This window comes from Ostreococcus tauri (assembly GCF_000214015.3).
Source record: "Ostreococcus tauri WGS project CAID00000000 data, contig chromosome 03, whole genome shotgun sequence".
NCBI classification, from domain to species: domain Eukaryota; kingdom Viridiplantae; phylum Chlorophyta; class Mamiellophyceae; order Mamiellales; family Bathycoccaceae; genus Ostreococcus; species Ostreococcus tauri.
Window position 1 is genome coordinate 381,607 of NC_014428.2, and position 22,796 is coordinate 404,402.

Genomic DNA, 22,796 nt, shown 5'->3' on the forward strand with positions numbered 1-22,796 from the left:
TTGTTAGTCCCGACGCGTCTCGTACGAGTCACGACCATATAGTGTGTCCCACACTGCGTGTACATGTGTACACGTGACGCCACGAGTACACGCCGCGCCCGCCGCCGCCGCCCGCGCGCGTCACCGCGCACGCCGACGCGCGACGCGATGCGCGCGTCGACGTCTCGCGCGTTCGTCTCGCGCGCGGTGATGCGCGCGCGCGTCGACGCGCGCGCGCGCGCGTCCTCGGAGGCATCGAAGCGCCCGAGCGCGCGCGACGGCGACGGTGGGGTCACGCGCGCGCGCGCGAGCCCGCGGCGGTTCGACCCGGCGCGCGCGTCGGCGAGCGCGCGAAGGATGCGCGTTCGACGACGACGGGAGCGTGCGATCTCGCGGGCGACGGAGGATGAGGAGGACTCGGGGGAGGGAGAGAGCGAGGAGTGGATGGAGTTGGACGTGGACGAGGACGCGGACGTGAGCGCGGCGGGCGGGCGGTGGACGACGGGTTCGATGCGAGATATGGTGGATGATCGGTGGGAAAACGTCGATCCGGTGCGAAATAGTGGTGATGATATCATCGCCGACACCGATGCGCAGTTCGTGGGGGGGGATTGGCTCGAGCCGACGTACAAAGAGGTGAACGCCCCGGTGGGGTCGATGTTGGAAAAGGTTCAACGCATGCATTTGAACGAGCCGTCGGACTTTAGCTTTAAGGATGGGGAATACTTTGATTTGATGGGATATGTGAAGCATAAGACGGATAACGAGTTCTGTCTCGTGCTTGAGGTGGCCGAAAGAGCGAGGGAGCGTAAGATTGAGCGCCTGGAGAACATGGACGCGTCTAGCAGCGGCCCGCGTCTGCCGCCGATTCAACAGGTACGCCTTCCCTCATCGCGACGAGAAAGAATCTGGCGATGACGATAAACGCATTGTGGAAACTCCGAGTCGCAAATCGTGCGGACGAACATGCGCCATCCATTTCCGTAGCCACCGATTCGGACTCTTTTTTCAACCGCGTGCGCCGCCGAAACCATTGAGAGATGAAACTGTGGAGAGACTGACCGAAACGCGCTTTTTTGTACAGGCTATCGCGGATCTAGCGCTCGAAATCGAGTCGAGTGGGGGTAAGACGTCGGCGTACCTGGCCATGCGTGAGGCAGCCGATCGTGCGCGCTTACGCTACGAGCTTCAACAGGCGTCGTGGTGTTGGGACAACTACTGTGAGGACTCCATGCGCTCGCTTGGCGTGAGCGAGCGCGCTGAGCAAATGCTCCACGAGGGTCAACGCGTTGATGAAGCCATGGACTTCGAACGCGAGCTCATGATGGAAGATATGGCTGGCAGCGACGCTACCGCTCGACGGTATTAATCTGAGCGACGTTTGTTTAGTTCGCTCGCATGCGCTGTAGTTACAGTTTTTTCATTCATTCATTCGATTTCGTGCCGAGCCTCTGTCATTCATCATTCTCTAACTGCGAGTACATCTCCGCGATATTTTCCTTGCCCACGACAATGTCTTCGTTGAACTTTTTCCACGACGCCACGTTCGTGCTCGAGGCATGGCGGTTGATTGAGCGCACCGTGCGCAGGACGCTACGAAGCAAATCATTGTTACGGTCGATCTCTTGCTGTACAGCGTCCGATTTGACGCGCGCCGTGAGCGTCTTTTCAAGAGGCGCACAGAAAGAGTCTAAGTTCGCGAGCACAGCGTCGGTGGAGTTGGAGGCGATACCCTCGCTGAGTTTGAGCATCGTGGCGTGCGCAAGCATTTTTATGTCATAGTGGTCGCCAAGACCGCTCGTTATCGCCGACACGACGTCGCGAGCGTTTACGAGACCAGCGCAAGAATCTAAAATCGTGTTCACGCACTCGAAAGCCGACTTACGACACTCGAATCCGTCGTCCACGGTGTGCTTGAACGCACCAAGATCATACACCTTGACGAGCTCGGTAACGATCGCCGTCTGCGCGAGAAGCTTGGGCAGGATGTCTGGTAAGATCGGAACGATGAGCGCGCTCTCGCGGTGAATCACCGCGCTTATCATTTTGATCACCGCCGTTCGCACGTTCACGTCTTCGTCCGAGATGGCACTCATGAACTCGGGCAGTCGCAGGTCTCCTCTAATCTTCGTGAGCTCGCCCTTGGCGCTCGCCAGCACGGCAAACTTCACGGCGGAGATATGAGTGGCCTTTTCGAGCGCCGACGCGCTCGCGGCGAATCTGTTCGCGATCTCCGGCATCAAGACCTTCGGATTCGACGCCGTTAATCGGCCAAGACACTCGGACACGACGTTCCGAACACCCTCTTCCTCGGAGCTCGCCGTGCGGTCGAGAATCGCCATCACCTCGTTCGCCTCTTGCTCGTTCAAGTTTCCGACGACGATGACCTCGCGAAGCGCCTGCAAGAGAGAGTACTGATGCTCAATGTTTTCATTAGCGAGCTTGGAGGTGATCAGGGGCAGGTACTTCTCACGATTCCCGACGGCAACTCGTCCGAGAGTGAGTGCGGCCGCGCCCTTGACATCGTCGCCATAACTATCAAACGCACTGAATAAGATGGTCTCTAGCTCTTTGTTCAACGACACGTCCGTGAGACGACCGATTTCGCCGATGCATAGAAGAGTGTACACGGCGTCGATGCCCTTTGCGTCCTTTAGCTTCGCTAAAAGCGTATCCGTGGTCTCCTTGGTCACCGCCTCACCCGAGGCGACGCAAGCAGATGCGACGCACTTAGCTAAGCTGTGAGCTACGAACTGACTGTCAACAGATTGAATCCCCGACGTGTCCGACAGTGCGTCGAGTAGTGGTTTGAACGTGACAACATCGGCGAGAACGAGACTCTTATAGAGCTCCTGAAGCGACTTCAACGTCTGCCTCTGCACCAGCGGCGACCGTGTGAGTGCGAGCGCCAATGGAAGCGTCGTCGTCGCCATGCTCAAGGCAGCCTTCGGGAACGAGCTCGCAGCGGCCGCGATGGCGCTCAAAAGTCCGGCTGACATAGTGGCGAGATGTAAATCTTCTTCATTGAGTAAAGAAGACGATTCCGTGACCACGGGTAAAACGTCTGGATCCTGAAGAGCTGCACTGTGGCATGAGACTAGAGCGGTGAGGGCGGCGAGAGAGCTCTCGCGCAGGGCCTTGTTCGACTTGCGCAGGAAGGTGGTAAACTCGCCGGTTACGGACGCCGCGACCGCGGAAAGATCGACGGCGCTAGAAGATCCGGCGATCATGGCGAATGCTCTCACCGCTGCCAATCGTGTCGTTTCGTTACGCGATCGCTCAAGAAGCAAACCGAGCACCCGAGATTGATCCTGCGTGGTAATCAGATCGTTCAACTTGGCCAAGATGACCGCGCACACGTGAATCGCGGCTTCTTTCACGTCTTGATCCTCGTCGCTCGAGTCCAGCTTTGAGAGCACGGCGTCGAGCAGTGATTTGATTTCGGTGACGTTATCCGCTGGAACCATGCCAGCGTCCTCGCGTCGCAGCACAAAAACCAAGGCGGCGCACGAGCGTAACGACTCAGCGACAATTTTGTAGTACTTGTCAGCGCACGCGGTGTAAATATGCGGCAACAAACCGTGGACATACGGTTCGAGCGCGTCGAAACCCTCTGGCTTGCAAATGCTGCAAATGAACGCCAGCGCCTCAATGCGAGCTGCGGTGCCGTAAGCCTGATCGCTGATACAGCGCTCGACAGCGCGAACGACTGAGTCTCGAGCCTCAGTGTCTCGAACCTCGGCTAATAAACCGGGGAAGACGTCACCGAGCGAGCGCAGGAGTGTGTACGCCGCGATCTGCGTCTTTTGATTCTTTGAAGTCGACTCGCGGACAATGACTCGAACGACATCCGTCGCCGAAGCACGCAGCTTGGCGCCAAGCTTTGAATCTGGATTGTGTTCGAGACATCGGCGCGTCACGTGTATGACGTCACCAATTACCGAAAAAATATCCAACTGCACGCTCGGTTCGCGATCTCTCGAGCGCGACAGGAGCTTACTCATCACGTCATCGTAGTGCTCGGTCAACGTCGACTCGGGCGCGGTGCTCATCACCGAGCTAAGCACCTTCGCCGCCGCGCGACGCACCTTCCAGCTCTCATCGTCATCATCCTCATCGTAATCATCGTCTTCGCTATATTCGTCTTCGTCATCATCGTCACCTGTGGCATCGTGGCCGTCCGTGTCCATAGCTTCGTCATCATCAAAGTTTGGATCGTGCGACACGTACTTGAGCGCTACCGCGATACGCGCGGCGGTCCCTTCGCTACCTTGAGTGCTAGACGAACACGAAGATACAATGCTCTCGATCGCCCGCAGCGCGCTCTCTATGTTCACGATGGCTTCTTCGTCGTAATCATCCGTGGCGGATTTGCATACTCGAAGCAAGATCAGCGTCACCCGCTCCGCGTGCTCGCCGAATCGATACCCCACCGCGCGCGCCACGGCGCCGAGCGTGAACGCGTACAAGTCACTCTTCCCCTTGCTCGCGATACTCTCCTCTAAAGACGTCGACACCGTCTCGACCGTTCGATCCAGCGCGTCGTCCTTTGCGTACGTCGACAACAGGGCGACGCACTGCGCCGCGCGCTTGCGCGTGCCCGTTTTCCCTCGCTCGACGTGCCCCAAAAGCGTCCTCTGCAACTCATCGCTCGTCTCTTGCGTCAAACGAACGTGCGGTGCCGTACTGAGCGCCGTTGCGATCGCGTGCACGACGTCCACGGCTTCCGCGGCGACGTTCGCCTCCTCGCCCGTCGCACCGTCTCTACCACCCTTCTCCACGAGCGCCGCGAGCGCCGGCGCGCACGCCCCCAGCATCGCCGTTCTCGATTCCTCGTCGAACGTCCCGATATCCATCACGATCGTCTTCAAACACATCGACGCCGCGTCTCGCCTCCCCCCGTCCTTCCCACTCAGCGCCTTGCACAACTCCTCGCACAACTCCTCGCACGTCTCTCCCGCGGCGCGCTTGGCGATCGACGCGCAACACTTCATCGCCAACCCCGCGACGTCCGCCGACGCATCAAACACACACCGCGTCACCGCCACCATCGCCTCTCGCTCCTGTTCGCTCGACGGAAACGTCCCGAACGACTCTCGCGAGATCTCCCCGAGCAAATCGCTGCACGCCATGTACCTGTAATCTACGCTCTCGCGCGCGCGTCGCGTCGTCAATCCTCGCGTTCGCGCATCCGCGTCGCGCGTCGCGATCGACGCTCTCGCCCCCCGCACCCTTATCCGGGCTCTGCATCTTCCGCAGCGCGCTCGCGAGCGACCCGCGCGTCGGGGCCGACATCGTCGCGCGCTGACGACGACGACGACCGCGGGCACGGGGCGTCGGGTGATGTGTCGTCCCAGTCGCCCCGGTCGCGAGTACCGATCGGTCCGATCACGACGACGACGGACGACGGGCGCGTCGGGTGAGGTGTCGTCCCAGTCGCCCCGGTCGGGACGTCGCGAGGCGCGATCGATCCACCGCGTCGACGCCTGTCGCGCGTCACCTTTCGACACCTTTCGATGTGTGTCGCATTTCACGTTTCGACGCCCCTTTTGACGCACGCGTCGATGTCCACGTGTGGGCGAACAGTGTACGCATCCGCGACGGTCTCCCACGGGCATCTCACGGTCGACGCACAGGTGCTCGACGGTCGACCGATAGGTGCTCGACGTCTCGTACTAAGTGGTCCACCGTGGTCCACCTGGTCCACCGGTACCGATCGGTCGGATGACGACGACGACGGGCGACGGGCGCCGACGTGGTGGGTCCGCGGCGACGCGGCGTCTGACGGGCGCGCGCCGCGAGCGCGGGCGACGCGGACGATGATGGGGGCGATGATGGGGGCGACGCCGCGCGCGGCGCTGCGAACGTGCGCGCGCGCGATGGATGGGCGGGCGACCGTGGACGCGGGGCGCGGGCGCGGGTGGGCGGCGGCGGTGCGACGAAGCGGCGCTCGACGCGCGCGCGGAGGGCGAGCGATGGCGTCGGGGGGGGAGGAGAGGGAGCCGGAGTTTCAGTTGATTACGTTTTTTCGATTCGCCGCGATCGAGGATCCGAGGGCGGAGGTTGAGCGACATCGCGCGCACATTGCGCGGAACGGGTGGGAGCTTCGCGGACGGATATACGTCAACGAGCAAGGGATCAACGCGCAGATGTCGGGACGGGGGCGCGAGGGAGAGGCGTACGCGAAGTGGGTGGAGAGTGACGCGCGATTTTCGGGAATGCGGATCTCGGTGTACCCCATGGAGGAGCAGGCGCATCCGCGGCTGGCGCTTCGATACAAGCCAAACTTGGTGCAGCTGGAGGGCGGGACGAACCACCTACCGCTGACGGATCGAGAAGCCAGGGCGAAGCCGTTGTCCCCGAAAGAATGGCATGAAAATCTCATCAAGGTGAACGCGGGCGAGGCTGATGCCCCGCTGCTGTTGGACGTGAGAAATGGATATGAGTGGGACGTAGGACACTTCCGCGGCGCCGAGCGGCCGGTGCAAGAGTCCTTCAGAGAAACCGTGTACACAAACGCGCAGGACGGGCTCGGTCCGCTCGCTGGGATTGACAAGAGCAAGCCAATTATGATGTACTGCACCGGCGGCATCCGCTGCGACGTGTACTCGACCGTGCTGCGAGAGCAAGGGTACACAAACGTGATGACCCTCGAAGGTGGCGTCCAGGCGTATTTCGACGAGTACGGCAAGCGTGGCGATCAACTTTGGGACGATCACCTGTTCGTCTTCGATAGCCGTCTCGCGATGGCCCCGGACGGTCGACCGAGCGCCGAACTCGGTGAAGATGCGGCGACTCTGCGATGTTACTGCTGCGGAGAAAATACGGCGCCGCCGCCGCATCGAAATTGTCCCAACGTGGACTGCAACAGACTCTTCCTCGTCTGTCCCGGTTGCAGCGACAAGCTCGACGGATTTTGTTGCGAAGCGTGCACGAAGGCATCGCACATCCGTCCATCGCTTGTGAATCCTGGGAGATACGAGAAGTATTCTAACTACGACAGTCCCGAGAGCCGAGCCGCCCGACGCGGTCCCGGTCGCTCGAATAGAAAGGTGCGTAGACGTCAACGTCGCAAGCTTGAACTCGCAGCTTACGTACTAGAGCACATGACATCAGTGGACGAAAGTAGGGCTCGTCTAGTGCAATCAACGGGAGGCACGTTTGCGGATCGCACGCGCAGCCTCATTGACGCCAGTCGGACCATTGTCGTCGAGGACGAGGATGACGACGACAACGATCAGGCGGACGAGTCGGACTCCGAAGAGGGGACAATCAATCCAGCTTTGAGTAGGTATAGCAAACAGCGGGCGACGCTGCGAGAGGCGTACGCGCTGCTCGCCAAGGATCAACGCACGCCAGAAAATTTAGTCGAGGCTGCTGAAAAAATTGCCGAAGAGCGCAAAAGGATGAAGAGATCCGAGCACGAGGCAAAGACTCCGATGATGTAGACGAATGCATGTGTAGACGGTCGTATTAAGATACATGAACATAATTTCGTTACAACGTCATAAATAAAGAATCGTAATATTCCTGACGCGAGGTATTATTCAATTTATTTCATTTTGAGACAGCGATGCAGTTGTATTGATCGGTATACTGAGCCGGTAATGCAGACATACTCGAGATGTTTATAATGTATAGAGCGCCACGAAAAAATGATATAAATCATAGCCTTTGCCGTTGAACAGTCATGCTCAACGTGCTCCCGCCGATTTGGAGAACGTGGCGAGCGTTCATAGCGTCGCTGAACTTCCGGAAACTGATGACAGCCGTGCTGACGCCGCTCATGACGTTATGAATTATTTGAGTAGATACGATCGCCCCAAACGGTGCAAACGATTTATATAAGAATAACTCATCAGCCAGGGGAGGCAAATTCGAGATGCACATGATGGCTCCCTCCAACTCGGTAAATGTCGGCGACGTTCCAAGGGCAGCAATTGCGGCGGCGTCTTCCTCCGAACCAGGCAATCCGAGCATGAGCTCGCTCAATCCATTGTTCGACGAGACTCGTTGGAAGCTCTCAGAGAGCATAGCGGACAAAGCGGTGCCGTCGTGCGCGGAGTCATCGATCCGCCCGTTTGGTGGGCTTTGGCCTCCTCTCTTGGTGTTCTTCCCTTGCGCATCCGCATAGCGAACGACGAGAGGAGGTCCGCCTGGAGCGATCACGTTTCCATTCGTCGCTTTTACTGCCGCCGTAGCCTCAGATTCGCGCAAAAAGCGAATCAAAGCCCCGCTTGATGTGCTTTTGTTCGCGTGCAGTAAACGACACTCCACGATATGTCCAAACTTGGAGAAGTACTTCTTCAAGTTGTCCTGCGTCCATGCTGGCGGCAAACCCTTGACGTAGACGTTATCACTCGGCGGCGCGGTCCCGTGCGAGTCCCCTTTATCTGATTCCCCGTCCGTGTTCGCGAACTTGACCTCAAGAATCTTCCCCGCGCACTCTCTGCCGTTGAAGCGCTCGATTGCGTCTTCGGCGCGAGACGTGCTAGCGAATTTCACGAACCCGAACCCGCGGCTCCTGTTCGTCGCCACGTCTCGAATGACGCAGCACGAAACCACCTCACCGCACGCCTCGAACATCGTCCGCAGCGTCATCTCATCGATCCGCTCCGAGATGTTCTTCACGTACAGATTGGCGTGCGGCCTCCAACTCGCGTCTCCGCCCGAGCTCCAGCTCGTTCCCTTCTGCACCCGCATCGACGACGGCGACGAGGACGCGCTATCAAAAGACCTCGGTCCATTCCACTCCTGCGCGCTCGCGCTCGGGGCCTGACCGAACACGCGCGCGTAATCCATACCAAAGTCATACGCGAGCGCTCCGGTGTGACCGCGCATCTCAATGTCGAGCGGTGAACTCATGCGTGCGACGCCCGCGCGCGCGTTCACGCGCGCGTGGACGATTCGATAAAATTTCTCGCCGCCACGCGCGTCGACGACGTCGCCGACGCGAACGCGCGCGCGAGCACGACCGCGTCGTCGAATGCGGGTCGTCGCGCGACGTCGACCGCCCCGTGCGCGACGTTTGGCGCCGAAACGGCACCGGCGTCGGGGACTCGTTCTCCAGTCATGACTCGCCATACGTGCGATCTCGCGCGTGGCCGCGTCCCAGGGCGCGTCGCGACGCTTTTTCCCCGCTCGTCGGTGAGTCGTGAGTCGACGTGTACCCACACCCGGGGCCTTCGTCGTACTCAACGACGCGTCGACCGATGCGCGTCTTTTCGAAAATAACGGCTGTCGATAAATCGTGCGCGCGGATGGTCGGACATTCGGACGGCGCCGACGCCGCGCGCGGGTTCTCGGGCGTTCGAACGCGCGGTGGGCGCGGCGGCACAGCGAATCGAGCGCGCGCGATGTCGAGCGACGAGAAAAGGGTGTTCATGGAGGTGTTCCGCGAGCTCGCGGACGGGCTCGTGCGGGATGAGGTGGAAGACAATCAGGTCTCGATCGCGGTGGAGTGGATAAAGCGCATGATCGAGTACAACGTCCCGCACGGGAAGCTCAATCGTGGATTGGCGGTCGTCGACGGCGTGCGAGCGCTGAAGGCTGCGAATGGGGAGGAGCCGAGCGCGGATGAGCTCAAGCGAGCGATGGTTGTGGGGTGGTGCATCGAGTTTTTGCAGGCGTACTTTCTCGTCGCGGACGACATCATGGACGAGAGCGTCACCAGACGAGGGCAGCCGTGCTGGTACAGGCAGCCGGACGTGAAGATGACGGCGATTAATGACGGTATTTTGTTGGAGATGATGCTGTACAAGTGCTTAAAGAAGTACTGCAAGGGTTTGGAATGCTATCACGACCTCGTGGAGTTGTTCCACGACGTCACGTATCAGACGGCGAGCGGACAGCTGATCGACCTCATAACCGCTCCCATCGGGATCGTGGACCTGAGCAAGTACACGATGGAGGCGTACATGCGCATTGTTACGTACAAGACAGCGTTCTACACCTTTTATCTCCCGGCGGCGTGCGCGATGCGACTGTGCGGAGTTAAGGACGAGGCGGCGTACTCCAAGGCGAATGAGATTTGCATCAAGCTCGGTCAATTCTTTCAAATCCAAGACGATTATTTGGATTGCTACGGTGATCCAGCCGTGATCGGTAAGATTGGTACCGATATCCAGGATAATAAGTGCGGTTGGCTCGTCGTTCAAGCGTTGCTCAAGTGCAACGACGAGCAGCGAAAGATCATCGAAGAAAACTACGGCAGAGCAGATGCAGAGTGCGAAAAGAAGATCAAAGCTCTGTACGTCGAACTCGATTTGGAGACAACGTACAAGAAGTACGAGGAAGAGTCTTACGCGGAGCTTCGCGAAATTATGGAGGCTCAAAAGGTGTTGCCGGAGGGCTTGTTTGGGGCCATGTTGGCGAAGATCTACAAGCGTCAAAAGTAAGTAGGCTTGGGGACGATTAACTTAATGTGATACATTCTGTTTCGTCGTTAGCTAGCGGATTCAGTAGTTGTCTAATGACATCGCGGAGGGTGGGGTGCTGAGGATGCTAGATCCGCCGGGAGAAGCGGCGTTGGCAATTTCCCGTTCGCGCTGCATGCCCCTCGCGCTCATGGCCTCCATGGCTTCAAATAGCTCACTGTGATACTCGACGACCGTGTCGCGCAATTCTTCGTATGCTCGCATCAGCTCATTCATATCGCGGTTGTGCTCGTCCACCATTTTCTTCATCGACGCCTCGATCTCGGCCACTTCCTTTTTGTTCATTTCCTCCTGGGCTTTATGATTTGTCGCTCGCGCCTCAGCGGCAGCGAGCTCCTCTTTCGCCTGTCGCAGCGCCGTCTCTGCGGCTTCGATCTTAAGCTTGCCCTGTTCCCGCATACGAGTCATCTTCTCGTCCATGGCTTCCTTCTGACGCTGTAACTGCTCGATTTTGGCGTCCATCTTCCACATCTCTTCCTCCTTGGAGGCGATTTCCTCCTCGACATGCCTGAGCTTCAACTTCTCTTCCTCGGTTTGCGCTCTCTTTTGCTCGATCGACTTCATAATCTCGATGGCCTCCCTTAAATCTTCTTCCATCATCTTCAGGTGTTTGACCTGTTCCGCGAGCTTCTCTGCCTCTTGACGCTCCTGTTCGATCAGGTGCGCCTCCTCACTCGCCGCGCTCGCCTTCTCCAACTCGAGATTCTCCATGTGCTGTCTCAACTGTTCCCCCTCCGACTCGAGGGACTGGAGTTCATTTTGAGCCGCAACTGCTTCCGCCTCCACTCGATTCGCTTCCAGAGTCGCCGCCTCGACCTCTCGCTCCAGCTCCTCGATCTCTCGAGCGAGCGCCTCTTCGTCATACTCAGCCAGCTCTCTCTCCGCCTCCGCGATCTCCGCCTTCAGTTTCTCGTGAAGTTCCAGCTCCTCTCGATACCTTCGCTCCTCCTCCGCCTCCTTCGCCAGCGCCTCCTCGTATTCGATCAACCGCTCCTCCCGAAACTTTGCAAAATTGATGAACGCGCTCAGGTTCCTCCGCGTCCGCCCGTACTCGGGCTTAAAGATATCCTTCAATCCAAAGTCATCTATCCCGCACCCTCGCGCCAAGTCCTGCATCGCCCGAATGAACGCCAGATTCGGAATCGCTTCCGTGTACAACTCGGGATAATCCAGCGTCTCCATCGCCTTTTCGTCCGGCGCGCAAATCTCCTCCAACGTCCTCCCGAAGAAGATCTCCACCAGCGTCTCGTAACACGGCCGCAGCGTCTCGTGCGCCGGCCTCAAGAGATCGGACTCCGTGAGCGGGACGTCCAGTTCTCTCAGGCACGATAGGATCTCCGAGTTACCGAGGATCGGGAACGAGTACGTCGCCATCGCGGCGCGAGTTCGCGTCGTCGGATGTTGGAAATTCAAACGACACCGACCGACGACACCGCGCCTCCGTCGCGCGAGGTCCGCGCGCGCGCTCGAGTCGATCGACGCCGCGGACGCGACCGCGACGTCGGCCTCGCGCGCGGTCTCCGCTCCGCGGACGCGACGTCGAGCGTATCCACGCGCGGGGATGTCGAGCGGGACGAATTGAATGTGCATTGCAAAAAATGAAAAAATGAACCTCGCCTCGAATCGCGTCTCGACAACCGCGCGCGTCGAACGGCGATGTCGATCGCGCGCGAGGACGGAGGGACGACGAACGTCGAGGGTGACGACGACGGCGTCGACGCGGCGGCGGAGACGACGCGAAGGGCGAAGACGCGCGCGCCCTTGGACGAGGCGGCGCTCGAGGGACTCGTGACGCAGCTGGAGTTTTACTTTGGCGATGGGAACGCGGCGACGGATCGGTGGTTGCGAGAGCGCATCGCGAGTGATCCCGAGGGGTGGGTCTCGCTCGCGGACGTGTGCGCGTTTCCGAGGATGCGGAATAAGTTGAAGAAACGGGACTGGCGGGACGAGGCGCCGCGAGCGGTGCGGACGTCGTCGAGCGCGATTATCGAGGTGAGCGAGTGCGGGGAGCGGATACGGAGATTAGGAAATGCGCCCGTACCAGAGGTCGATTTGGAGGAGGTGCAGGCGCGGACGGTGGTGGTGGAGAATTGTAAGGAGTGGACGGTTGCCGCTCTTCGCGAGACGTTCGAGCCGTGCGGCGCAGTGGTGAACGTTCGCGTGCGCAAACCGGGACGCGATGGGGTACCCGCGACGGAGAATCGAGGAAAAACGCACGCGCTCGTGGAGTTCGAAACGCCGAACGAGGCGAAAGAGGCGGTGTCGCGTTTGGACAATCCCGCGGACTGGCGAAACGGTTTGCGAGTGCGCATTCAGCTGAAACCGGGACAGAAGAAAAAGAAGAAACAGGTTGCGAAACCGCCCGCGGACGAGCAAGCGAGCGAGGAAATTGAAGGTGAAGAGAAAGATTGTGAGAACGAGAATCAGGGCGAGGATCAGGGCGCGAAGAAGTCGCAGAAAAAGAAAAAGAAAAAGCCCGATTACGCAAAGTGGGCGAGCGCGGCGGCGTTCAAAGAGAATCGAACCGCCATTACCGCCCCGGCCGACGGGATGGGTGAGGGCGCTTCCGAAGAGGCGCTAGAAGAGGCGCTCCCGAAACGACTGGTGTTGACCCCGCGGACAGCGCCCGCGGACGCACGACAGCCGAGCATGCCAGATGGTTCTCCAGGATTCAATCGCGTAAGGACGTGCACTCCAAAGTTTGTAGTCGACAGCACTACCGGTAGCGAAGAGACGAGTTGATTTAATTCCATTCTATTACTTGGATAGGCAAAATCGTTTAACCCACGCTCGCGTTTACGACGGAGGCGCTCTTAGAGTTGGCAAGAGACACGCACTGACCGGCGCTCGTCATCATAGGGACCCCGTTCCAGTTCGCGCCCTTGTTCGCGTCTGTTTTCAAATCTTTCTGCACTCCTTCCCAAATTTTCTTTTTCGCAACCTTATTCACGCCGTGCGGGGCGATGTTCTCTGCGCCGTCCCAGGTGACACGCTCTCCTGGAACCGCTCCCTCCGGAGCGGAGAGGAGTTCGACGTTTTCGTGCGACGCATCGGAAGCGGCGAGCAACATCCCGTTTGACGGCACGCCGCCCAAGTTACGAGCCTTCAGATTGGCCACGACGATCACCAATTTCCCAAGGATGTCGTCCTTGGCCATAAACGGCGCCAACCCGGAGCAAATTTTTCTTGGCTCGTCCTCGCCGCACTCGACCGTCTCCACGTATAGCTTCTCGCTCTCGGGATGATCCTCGACGCTCAACACTCGTCCAATTTTGAGTTCCATGCCCAATAATTCATCCGTGAGCTCCACCTTCGGCGTCGCCGTCGTTGCGGACACGTCCTCATCGCCGTCGCCAAAATCTGTCGCCACCGCCCCGCCCACCGCCGGAACACGCACGAACTTGCCGTCCCAGAACCGACTCCCCTCCATCATCTGTTCGATGTTATCGAACGTCACCGGTTCGTCATCTCGCATCCAATCGTCAGCCATCAACCCTTCTCTTCCCGGCGCCTCGTAATCGCCCACGCCCTCGAGGTCAATTTCCCTGAGCTCGCCGAACCACTTCACGATCTCGTGCACCTGCGGCGTCCACGCCTCCACCTCCGCGTCCGAGATATCCATCGCCGCCATCTTCGCCAGCTCTCTCAGGTCCGGGAGCGGCGGGAGCGGCGGGAGCTCGGACTCGGAGAACTGTTTCACCTTGGCGCCGGTGGACCCCTCGAGTGGAACGCTTTCGGGGTCGAACGCTCTCGGAACGCGCGCGCGGGCGTGCGCGACGCGTCCGTGGAGGCGTCGGACCACCGTCGTGGACGCGCTCAACGCGCTCGACATGCCGCTCGGGATGAGCGACGTGCGCTTTGAAGTGAGGCGGGAGTTGGACGGCGTGAGCTGGTGGGGAGAGCGAGCGCGCGGCGCGGTCAACGGAGCGCGGGACACTACGACGCGCGCGACGCGCGAGCGAGGACGTGTATTCGAAGCGAAATAAAGTGGCGAAAAGAGCGCGAGCGAGGCGGAGGGGAGGGATCATGGCGAGGATCACGCTCGAGATGTTGCGTCGACGCGCCGAGCACAACGACGGTTCGCTGCTCTCGCTGGAGGAGGTGGCGCTGCACCGACAAGGGCTCGAGCGATTGGAGGGGCTCCAAGAGGCGTGTCCCAGGCTGAAGATTGCGTTGCTTCAGGATAATTTGATATCGAGAATAGGTGCGAGACGCGTCGAGGCGCGTATTTCGTGCGCTCGAAGCGACCGCTGGTTGACTAACTGATGAACCGTAGAAAACATGCGCAAACTCAAGGATTTGGAGTATCTGAACCTGGCGATGAACAATGTGACGTGCGTGGAAAACTTAGAACAGTGTGAATCTCTGACCAAGCTTGATCTCACAATGAACTTCATCGCTCTGAGTGGTTTGATGAGCGTTAAGAGACTCGAGGTCAACCACAATTTACGGCAACTGTACTTGATGGGGAATCCGTGCGCCGATTTCGATGGATATCGCTCGTTCGTGATCGGATCCTTGCCACAGCTCGCGAATTTGGATGGTTCAGACGTGACGCACGTCGAGAGAATCGTCGCAAGACGCGAATTACGGCGTATCACCCAAGAGTTGGAAACAGCTGCGCGAACGAAGATCGAAACTATCGCGACCGTGGATGAAATTGCTTCAATAGAACCGGATCATCGACCGTGGTGCGCAGCAACGCGCGTGCTCGACAACGAAAATATTGAGAGTACGCTAGCTGATACGGTGCGGTCTACGTCGTCGTCGAAGACTTATGTGAAAGAGTCGTTCGAGCCGCTTCCGGATGACATCGCAGACGTCAAGCAGAAGAACCAAGGCGACTTCAAGTTCAGGCTCATAGAATCCGACGATGACACCGCGATCGAGCTCGAGCTTCACGTCGGTAAGTTTATCGACACATCTCTCATACTCGTCGATATTCAACCGATGATTGTGCGTGTCAAAATCAAGGGTGAATTACTGCAGCTCAAGCTCCCGCATGAAGTGAGTACCGATTCGAGCACTGCCGAACGCTCCAAGGTGACGGGAAAGCTCTTGATCAAAATGCCTAAACTAAATTGGCACGTGAAACCAAAAACTGCGATCGTTAAGGTGCAGAGTAGAGCTGAAGACCAGAGCGCGAAGGTGACGTACCACGGCATGGGATCTGACGAACCACCAGATGTTTGAGGCTGTCACTTTGGTAGCAAAGTAACTCGAGGCTCGTTGAACGAACGATCGGTGTGCGTGTGCTCGTATGATCCGAGTGGAATACACGTTCGACCATATTGATCGTTCATCAGCTCTCCGGCGCCAGCATAAAATGCGATGGCTGCTACGAAAACGCCCCATAGTGACGCCGCAAGCTTGAGCTCGTTTGAGCCGGAGTACTTCGCACCGGCGAGTAAGAAGAACAGAGTCGCGAGCGTGAAGAAGAGAGAACTAACGACGACATTCGTGTTGAACGAGCACAAAAACAGAACGAGCGTCAATAATGCCCACATCATCAGCATACCTATTTCTGCTTCTTTATCGAAGACAAGTCCGACTTCATCGCTTCTGACGATGAGCTCCCACGACGCCCACGAAAGCCAGAAGCCACCGAAGCTGCTGAAAGCGGTCGCTTGGAACATGTTTCCTCGTAGAGCGCTGAGAATGCCGGCGAGGAGCTGGACGAGACCGCCGAATCCGAAAGCGAAGCCGATCGTGAGCCCGGTCGCGCCTGGCACAGTTGCCCCAATGTCGAGCTCACGAAACTGCAGCAGCGCAGTCGTCAACGCGAAGGCCCAGAGCCCGAGCGTAGACATGTTGGCGATCTGAGTCTTACTGCCTCTCGCCAAGTCGCGCTCGAGCATTCTCAAACGCTTGTCAATGTTGCTCATGTTTGCGGAAGACTCCATGTCTACGACGGCCACGCTCCCGATAGTGAAGTGTATTGGAGGATTCTATGTCTACGACGCCTTCCGAGAGTGAAGTATATTACAGATACACGTTGTGTTTCACACCTATTCTGCATCGGGTAGATCCGCCAAGAGTTCGAGCAACATCGTTCGTTCTGAGTGAAATGACTCGTCCTCGCGCGTGGTCTGAAAATCTTGCAGGTACGTGATGAGCTTTGCCTTGTTCTTGGTCAGAATCGTCGACACCATCGCTGGTTTTTCAGGATTCGCAACGAATACCTTGAAGATATGGAAAGCCTCGAACTGGATGGACTTCGACTCGTCTCGTAGCAAATTCATCATGAAGCACATGTTCTCCACCTCGGCGACGTACTTGAGCATCACTTGCACGTTTGCGCTATCGAGCAGGAGCTCGCCCAGGAGCTTAAGTGATTGCCGACGCGTCACGTAGTTGCCCTTTTCCAAAAGTTCCGTATACTCCTTGAAGAATCGATCGTAATTCGCCATCAAAAACTCTGCCGCAATGTCTTTATGTCTCGTCAGCGCCTCACGAAACGTCGCCATCGCGTCGCTCGCGATCTCAAACGTCTGCAACTGCATGTACTCAAACAACTTCCAAAAACTCTCGGCGTACAAAATCTTCCGCACCAGCGTCTGATTCCTACACAGATCCCTCAGGATCGCTCCGTACGTCAGCGCGGCATCCGTTACCTCGTATCCGGTGGCGATCACTTCCAAGAGCTCCGGACTGTCGCTGAGTTCCTCCACCACGACCTCTTGGCCGTCGACCTCGGTGCGAATCAAACAGTTGAAAACCGTCGCCGCGTCCTTCCTCGTCTCGAACGGCAGGTTTCTCAGGTGCTCCACCAATTGCGTCGCGAGCGAGACCTTGGACGCCGCCTTCACCAGCGCGCGCGATTGCGTCGACACGTCCGGAGAGAGTAAGATCGTTCGCATCTCCGTCAGGTACTTCCGCACGCGCTCGAGCTGTTCCTCGTTCGCCCGGTCTCTCCGAAGCTTATCGAGCGCGTCCGTACATTTCGTCGCGAGCTCCTCGGGCGTGCGCGCGCGCTTGAACATCGCGCGCGACGGCGTCGGAAGCGTCGAGCGCCGCTGGAGACACGGCACTTTCTGACGCGGATTCTTTCGTAACGCGATGCGTCCGGTGCTCGCACCGAGAGCGCGCGGTTCCGCGGAGACGTCCCGCGCGAGCGCGCTGAATCGCGCACGGGAAGCGTCGGAGAGACAGCGATTGGCGTACCAGAGATTCCGCGAACAGACCGGGATCCGATCGAGCGGATCTGCGATGACGATCGCGAGCGAGCGCGGTGAACGACGCTCGGGCGTCGCCGCGCGCGCGTCGAGGGGCGACGGCGATGGGAACCTGTTCGTGGAATCGTTCTTCGATCTCGCGAACGTGGTCTCGGGCGGTGGCGCGGGAGAGACGCACACGCGCCTGGCCGAACGCATCGGCGAGGACGTCTACGTGCAGGTAAACGCTTGGCGCCTGTACACGCGAGATATGAAGTTCCACGACGGCTTGGCCAAGGTTTTCTCGGTGAAAATCGCTTCGAACGGAAACAAGTATGACGACGCGCTCGTCGAGGAGGTCTTGACCACCGTGCGCGTACCGCTGGGCGGGGGGAAATCTGACGTCCCGCTCGTTGACCTGTGTCCGTCAACGAGCGTCAACGCATTGAAAAACATCTTGCGCGATTACGTCGACGATCGTCTGTGATGACAGACGACGACCGATGAACTCGTATCTATGTCATCGTTCGCGACCCGTTCACGCCCGTGTAACTCTACTGTGCATTCATCACTCGCCATCCGTGTGCGCTCTCGAGCGCGCTCTAGTGTGACATCACCCTCTACGTTTTGGATAATCCCGGGTATTTTCACGAGTAAAGACTCAAGAAGTGCCCCCTATTTCGATGAATGAAAAAGACCTCGAGCCGCCCATCGACCGAACCATCGGCGTGGTCCCGCCTCGCGCGACCGTCGTCACAGCTCCGCACCCGGTCTCCCGCGCGCGCAGGTTTTCCCTTAAACCTCCACGACACTCAGACCTCTCCGAACGACACTCCCGATGTCCGCTCAAGCTTCCCGAGTCGCGTCCACGCGAACCCTGGTGAACACTGCGGCGGCGCGCAAGAACTCGCGCGCCGCGCGCTCGGCGACGCGCGCGCAAGCGCAAGCGCCGAAGCTCGACATCAACACCAAGGTGTTCGAAAAAGAACTCGTCGATGTCGCGGGCGAACAGGAATACATCGTCCGCGGTGGACGACACTTGTTCTCCAAGCTTCCGGAGGCGCTGAAGGGCATCAAGTCCATCGGCGTCATCGGGTGGGGGTCGCAGGCGCCGGCGCAGGCGCAAAACTTCCGTGATTCTCTCGCCGAGGCGGGCATGAACGATGTGACGGTGTCGATCGGTCTGCGACCGGACTCCACGTCCAACGCCGAAGCGCGGGCGTGCGGTTTCAACGAGAAGGATGGTACTCTGGGCGAGACGTTCGACGTCATCGCCAAGAGCGACTTGGTCATGTTGCTCATCTCCGACGCCGCGCAGGCAAAGATGTACCCGAGAATCTTGGCGGCGATGAAGCCGGGATCGACGCTCGGTTTGTCTCACGGCTTCTTGCTTGGTGTGATGAACTCCGAGGGGGCCAAGTTCCGCGAGGACATTAACGTCGTGCTCGTCGCGCCGAAGGGCATGGGTCCGTCTGTGCGCCGATTGTACGAACAAGGCAAGACCACGAACGGTGCCGGTATCAACGCCTCGTTCGCGGTTCACCAAGACGCGACTGGCAACGCCACGGACATCGCCCTCGGCTGGTCCGTTGCCCTTGGCTCTCCGTTCACCTTTGCGACGACGCTCGAGATGGAGTACCGCTCCGACATCTACGGTGAGCGTGGCATCTTGCTCGGCGGTGTCCACGGCATCGTCGAATCGTTGTTCCGCCGCTACACTCGCGCGGGTATGTCTGACGAAGATGCGTTCAAGAACACCGTCGAATGCATCACCGGCCCGATCACGAAGATCATCTCCACGAAGGGCATCAAGGCTGTCTACGAAGCCGTCGATGACAAGAAGACTTTCATGGAGGCTTACTCTGCGGCGTACAAGCCGTGCAAGGACATTCACTACGAGTGCTACGAGGAGGTTCAATCCACGAACGAAATCCGATCCGTCATCATGGCTGGCGATCGCTTCGACCGCTTCCCGATGGGTAAGATCGACGAGACGTACATGTGGAAGGTTGGCACTGAAGTTCGCGCCAAACGTGTCGAAAGCGAAATCCCGCTCAACTCGTTCACCGCCGGTGTGTACTGCGCGTGCATGATGTCGCAAATCGACACTCTCCGCGAGAAGGGTCACTCCTACTCCGAAGTGTGCAACGAGTCCGTCATCGAAGCAGTTGACTCTCTCAACCCGTACATGCACGCCCGTGGTGTCGCCTTCATGGTTGACAACTGCTCCTTCACCGCCCGCCTTGGCTCCCGTAAGTGGGCGCCGCGTTACGACTACATCCTTGACCAACAAGCGTACACCGCTTACGACAACAAGGTTGGTGTCGACTCCGAGCTTGAGTCCAAGTTCATGAACAACCCGGCGCACATTGCCATTGCGAAGTGCTGCGAACTCCGCCCGTCGGTCGACATCTCCGTCTCCACCCAAGGTTCGGACGGCGTCGGTGGCGCTCGCGAACAAAACAAGATGGGTTAAACAATATGTTTAAGTTGCGTTGCTGATGCGTAGGAGGGCTCTAGTCTAAATTTTTAACACAAGCTCACGGTTCGAGCTAACTTTGTCCCCATTCCCGCGCTCTCGCCTCACAATGTCCGACGACGCCGAGCGACGCGCCGACGAGATCAGCGCCCTCATCGTCATCTACGACGACGCATGCGAGGTCGTGAGCGACTCCAGGGCGCGCGTGACGCTTAAAGATGACGTCGACGACTCCAAATGTGTCGTCGAGCTGAGACTCGGCGAAAACTACCCTTCGAGCGCTGCGCTTGAGGTATGCTCGACGTCCACGGAGACGCTGACGCGTGAGGATGAGGCAAAGCTCTTGTCACGCGCGCGCGCGTGCGCAGAGGCGTGCGCGGGGGCGGAATCGGCGTACGATGTGCTCACGGAGACGGAGAGCGTTTTTCGGGAGGTGAGCGCCAACGCGCGGCGAGAAGCGCGGCGAGAAGCGGTGAAAGCAGCGAGGGCAAAGGAGGCAGTGGAAGAGGAATATCACGCGGTGGTGAAGATAGATCACATGAACGATTCGGTGGGGTACCTGAAGCTGTTGCGAAAGTTTTGCGAGTCGAGCGGTGTGGGCGCAAGAGTTTTGCACGCCGAGCCACCCGAGGGCGCGGGGAAGCGCGTCGAGGGCGTCTTCGTCGCCCTCAGCGGATCAAACGATGGAATCAAGACGTTTATATCTCGACTTCGCACCGAATTTGTCGACGTCGACGCCAAGGGCGTGAAATGTCGGGAGCGAAAAGCGACGACGCTTTGCCATCGGGCGAACAGTACGGTGAAAGTTGGCGAGCGCGCCGTAGAATCCTTCTCGGGATTCGAAACGCTCGAGCCGTACGCCACGGAGAATGATCTCGAGCAGAAACTCGCGCTCTTGAATCTATTACACGTCGGTGACGGCTCCAGCCGATTCGTCTCTACGTCGTAGCGTCGCGCAGCCGCGCGCGCTCTTGTAAAACAACAATTATTTTCATACATCCCCTCGCGCCTCATCCCGCTTCTTGGAGGCCCAAATCTTTCCACTCATCCTCTCCACTTTCCATCCCAGCCGTCTCTGCGCGTATCGCGATCGTCGCTCGTCACGTCAATCGCCCACTCGCGCGCGCGTTCAAACCTTCACATCGACAGCCGCGCGCGTCGCTCGTCCTCGCGCGCACCGTTCGCCTCCTCCGCGTCATCCACCGGCGGGGTCATCTCCGCGCGCAGCTGTACCTCTACATCGTCCGCACCGCCCGTCAGTCATCCCGCGTCATCACCGCCCGCGCGTGCGTCGTCAGCTTCCTCCACGGCGCCATTTCATCCAATCCAATCCTCCGTCACCCACCCATCATCGTTCGCGTCCACGACGCACCGTCGTCCGGTAACCGATCGTTCGCCCATTCGTCGTCGACGACGTCCGAGGCGCGCCAGCGCTCGAGCGGCGTCGCGTCGTCCATCGACGCGTCGCGCGGTGCGTCGGCGGCGGCGTCGGGCGTCGTGGGCGTCGTGCAAACACCCGCGTGTCGATCCCATTCGTCGCGACGTGGGGGCCTCGACGCCTGCGTCGATGGATGGACCGCCATCGCGCGACGCCGTCGCGCCGATCGACCCCGCGACGCGCGCGCGGACGACGACGATGCCGGACGGTCCCGGCGTCGCGGATGTGCGAGACGCCGTCGAGGCGGTGGCGCCGCGTGAGACCACGGCGCGGCGTGCGCTCCATCGCGCGCACGGGGCCTGGATGGGTGGGATGACGACGCGGACGACGACCTGGGTGAATTCGAGCGGTGCGTCGAGGGCGTACGTCGCGCACAGCGCGAGTGAGGGTACGGCGACGATGCGGTTCGCCAAGGATGTGTTCGCGGGGACGTGCGGGGGGATCACGGTGACGCTTCTGGGACACCCGTTCGACACGGTGAAGGTGCTGCTGCAGACGCAGAGCAGTAAGAATCCGGTGTACAGCGGCGCGGTGGACGCGGCGTCCAAGGTGATCAAGCAAGAGGGGTTTAAGGGGTTGTACCGTGGTGTGACGTCACCGTTGGCGGGACAGATGTTCTTCCGAGCGACGCTGTTCTTTTCCTACGCGCGGGCGAAGGAGTTCGTCGGGGTGTCGCCGGATGACCCGCTGAGCTACGCGAAGGCGGGCGCGATGGCGTGGATGGCTGGAACGTTCTTCGAGTCCCCGATCGATTTGTACAAGTCGCAGTGGCAGTGTCAGCTCATCAAGGCGAAGGCTGATCCCAAGTACGTTTCGCCGTACAATAGCGTGGTGGACGTCGTGAAGGAGTCGATTAAGCACAACGGCATTCGCGGGCCGTATCAAGCGTTCGGCGCGACGCTGACGCGGAACCTCCCGGCGGGGGCGGTGTACTTCGGCGTGTTCGAGAACGTGAAGAATCAGTTTGCCGCGATGAACGCCGATGGGAAGGCCACGAACGCTCAGATTGTTCTATCGGGCGGCATTGGCGGATTCTTTTACTGGTCGCTCTTCTATCCCATCGACGTCGTCAAGAGCGCGTTGATGACGGATGCGGTGAACCCAGCGCAGCGCAAGTTTAGCGGCTTCTTCGATGCCGCAGGCAAGTTATACGCCTCCGGCGGTGTTCGAGCCTTCTACAGAGGTCTCGTTCCGTGTCTCCTGCGCGCGTCTCCGGCCAACGCCGGCATGCTCTTCACCGTGGACTACGTTCGACGATTGATAGACTAGGAGTCGGCGAAGATGCGCGATGACGACGACATCGCACGATG

The 22,796-nt window shown here is 59.2% G+C and overlaps 16 protein-coding genes across 16 annotated transcripts; 9 read left to right on the plus strand and 7 right to left on the minus strand.

Moving 5' to 3' along the window:
- Nucleotides 1–336: 336 nt before the first annotated feature.
- On the plus strand, nt 337–1,348 carry OT_ostta03g02350 (unnamed product; the record flags this gene model as incomplete). The annotated part of the gene is made up of 2 exons (XM_022984757.1): nt 337–855; nt 1,064–1,348. The coding sequence occupies 2 exons, from the start codon at nt 337–339 to the stop codon at nt 1,346–1,348; spliced, it is 804 nt and encodes a 267-aa protein (XP_022838488.1).
- Nucleotides 1,349–1,433: 85 nt separating this feature from the next.
- Nucleotides 1,434–5,274, minus strand: OT_ostta03g02360 (TATA-binding protein interacting (TIP20); the record flags this gene model as incomplete). Its single annotated transcript, XM_022984758.1, has 2 exons — nt 1,434–5,122; nt 5,211–5,274. The coding sequence occupies 2 exons, from the start codon at nt 5,272–5,274 to the stop codon at nt 1,434–1,436; spliced, it is 3,753 nt and encodes a 1,250-aa protein (XP_022838489.1).
- Nucleotides 5,275–5,954: 680 nt separating this feature from the next.
- Nucleotides 5,955–7,427, plus strand: OT_ostta03g02370 (Rhodanese-like domain; the record flags this gene model as incomplete). The annotated part of the gene is made up of 1 exon (XM_003078102.1): nt 5,955–7,427. The coding sequence occupies one exon, from the start codon at nt 5,955–5,957 to the stop codon at nt 7,425–7,427; it is 1,473 nt and encodes a 490-aa protein (XP_003078150.1).
- A 217-nt stretch (nt 7,428–7,644) lies between these two features.
- On the minus strand, nt 7,645–8,781 carry OT_ostta03g02380 (Nucleotide-binding, alpha-beta plait; the record flags this gene model as incomplete). Its single annotated transcript, XM_022984759.1, has 1 exon — nt 7,645–8,781. The coding sequence occupies one exon, from the start codon at nt 8,779–8,781 to the stop codon at nt 7,645–7,647; it is 1,137 nt and encodes a 378-aa protein (XP_022838490.1).
- A 554-nt stretch (nt 8,782–9,335) lies between these two features.
- Nucleotides 9,336–10,376, plus strand: OT_ostta03g02390 (Polyprenyl synthetase; the record flags this gene model as incomplete). The annotated part of the gene is made up of 1 exon (XM_003078104.1): nt 9,336–10,376. The coding sequence occupies one exon, from the start codon at nt 9,336–9,338 to the stop codon at nt 10,374–10,376; it is 1,041 nt and encodes a 346-aa protein (XP_003078152.1).
- A 60-nt stretch (nt 10,377–10,436) lies between these two features.
- Nucleotides 10,437–11,789, minus strand: OT_ostta03g02400 (Kinetochore protein Nuf2; the record flags this gene model as incomplete). Its single annotated transcript, XM_003078105.2, has 1 exon — nt 10,437–11,789. One exon carries the CDS (start codon nt 11,787–11,789, stop codon nt 10,437–10,439), a length of 1,353 nt encoding a protein of 450 aa, XP_003078153.2.
- Nucleotides 11,790–12,071: 282 nt separating this feature from the next.
- On the plus strand, nt 12,072–13,157 carry OT_ostta03g02410 (Nucleotide-binding, alpha-beta plait; the record flags this gene model as incomplete). Its single annotated transcript, XM_003078106.1, has 1 exon — nt 12,072–13,157. The coding sequence occupies one exon, from the start codon at nt 12,072–12,074 to the stop codon at nt 13,155–13,157; it is 1,086 nt and encodes a 361-aa protein (XP_003078154.1).
- A 37-nt stretch (nt 13,158–13,194) lies between these two features.
- OT_ostta03g02420 (Aspartyl/glutamyl-tRNA(Asn/Gln) amidotransferase,C subunit) lies at nt 13,195–14,247 on the minus strand (the record flags this gene model as incomplete). Its single annotated transcript, XM_003078107.2, has 1 exon — nt 13,195–14,247. The coding sequence occupies one exon, from the start codon at nt 14,245–14,247 to the stop codon at nt 13,195–13,197; it is 1,053 nt and encodes a 350-aa protein (XP_003078155.2).
- A 194-nt stretch (nt 14,248–14,441) lies between these two features.
- On the plus strand, nt 14,442–15,608 carry OT_ostta03g02430 (Leucine-rich repeat; the record flags this gene model as incomplete). Its single annotated transcript, XM_022984761.1, has 2 exons — nt 14,442–14,619; nt 14,692–15,608. 2 exons carry the CDS (start codon nt 14,442–14,444, stop codon nt 15,606–15,608), a joined length of 1,095 nt encoding a protein of 364 aa, XP_022838491.1.
- A 5-nt stretch (nt 15,609–15,613) lies between these two features.
- OT_ostta03g02440 (GPR1/FUN34/yaaH) lies at nt 15,614–16,318 on the minus strand (the record flags this gene model as incomplete). Its single annotated transcript, XM_003078109.2, has 1 exon — nt 15,614–16,318. One exon carries the CDS (start codon nt 16,316–16,318, stop codon nt 15,614–15,616), a length of 705 nt encoding a protein of 234 aa, XP_003078157.2.
- A 105-nt stretch (nt 16,319–16,423) lies between these two features.
- On the minus strand, nt 16,424–17,398 carry OT_ostta03g02450 (Armadillo-type fold; the record flags this gene model as incomplete). Its single annotated transcript, XM_003078110.1, has 1 exon — nt 16,424–17,398. One exon carries the CDS (start codon nt 17,396–17,398, stop codon nt 16,424–16,426), a length of 975 nt encoding a protein of 324 aa, XP_003078158.1.
- A 76-nt stretch (nt 17,399–17,474) lies between these two features.
- On the plus strand, nt 17,475–18,056 carry OT_ostta03g02460 (Protein of unknown function DUF3181; the record flags this gene model as incomplete). Its single annotated transcript, XM_003078111.1, has 1 exon — nt 17,475–18,056. The coding sequence occupies one exon, from the start codon at nt 17,475–17,477 to the stop codon at nt 18,054–18,056; it is 582 nt and encodes a 193-aa protein (XP_003078159.1).
- Nucleotides 18,057–18,407: 351 nt separating this feature from the next.
- On the plus strand, nt 18,408–20,045 carry OT_ostta03g02470 (Acetohydroxy acid isomeroreductase, catalytic; the record flags this gene model as incomplete). Its single annotated transcript, XM_003078112.1, has 1 exon — nt 18,408–20,045. The coding sequence occupies one exon, from the start codon at nt 18,408–18,410 to the stop codon at nt 20,043–20,045; it is 1,638 nt and encodes a 545-aa protein (XP_003078160.1).
- Nucleotides 20,046–20,157: 112 nt separating this feature from the next.
- On the plus strand, nt 20,158–20,997 carry OT_ostta03g02480 (Ubiquitin-conjugating enzyme/RWD-like; the record flags this gene model as incomplete). The annotated part of the gene is made up of 1 exon (XM_022984762.1): nt 20,158–20,997. One exon carries the CDS (start codon nt 20,158–20,160, stop codon nt 20,995–20,997), a length of 840 nt encoding a protein of 279 aa, XP_022838492.1.
- A 61-nt stretch (nt 20,998–21,058) lies between these two features.
- Nucleotides 21,059–21,505, minus strand: OT_ostta03g02490 (Apc13p; the record flags this gene model as incomplete). The annotated part of the gene is made up of 3 exons (XM_022984763.1): nt 21,059–21,123; nt 21,227–21,283; nt 21,421–21,505. 3 exons carry the CDS (start codon nt 21,503–21,505, stop codon nt 21,059–21,061), a joined length of 207 nt encoding a protein of 68 aa, XP_022838493.1.
- Nucleotides 21,506–21,684: 179 nt separating this feature from the next.
- OT_ostta03g02500 (Mitochondrial substrate/solute carrier) lies at nt 21,685–22,755 on the plus strand (the record flags this gene model as incomplete). Its single annotated transcript, XM_003078113.2, has 1 exon — nt 21,685–22,755. The coding sequence occupies one exon, from the start codon at nt 21,685–21,687 to the stop codon at nt 22,753–22,755; it is 1,071 nt and encodes a 356-aa protein (XP_003078161.2).
- Nucleotides 22,756–22,796: the final 41 nt, after the last annotated feature.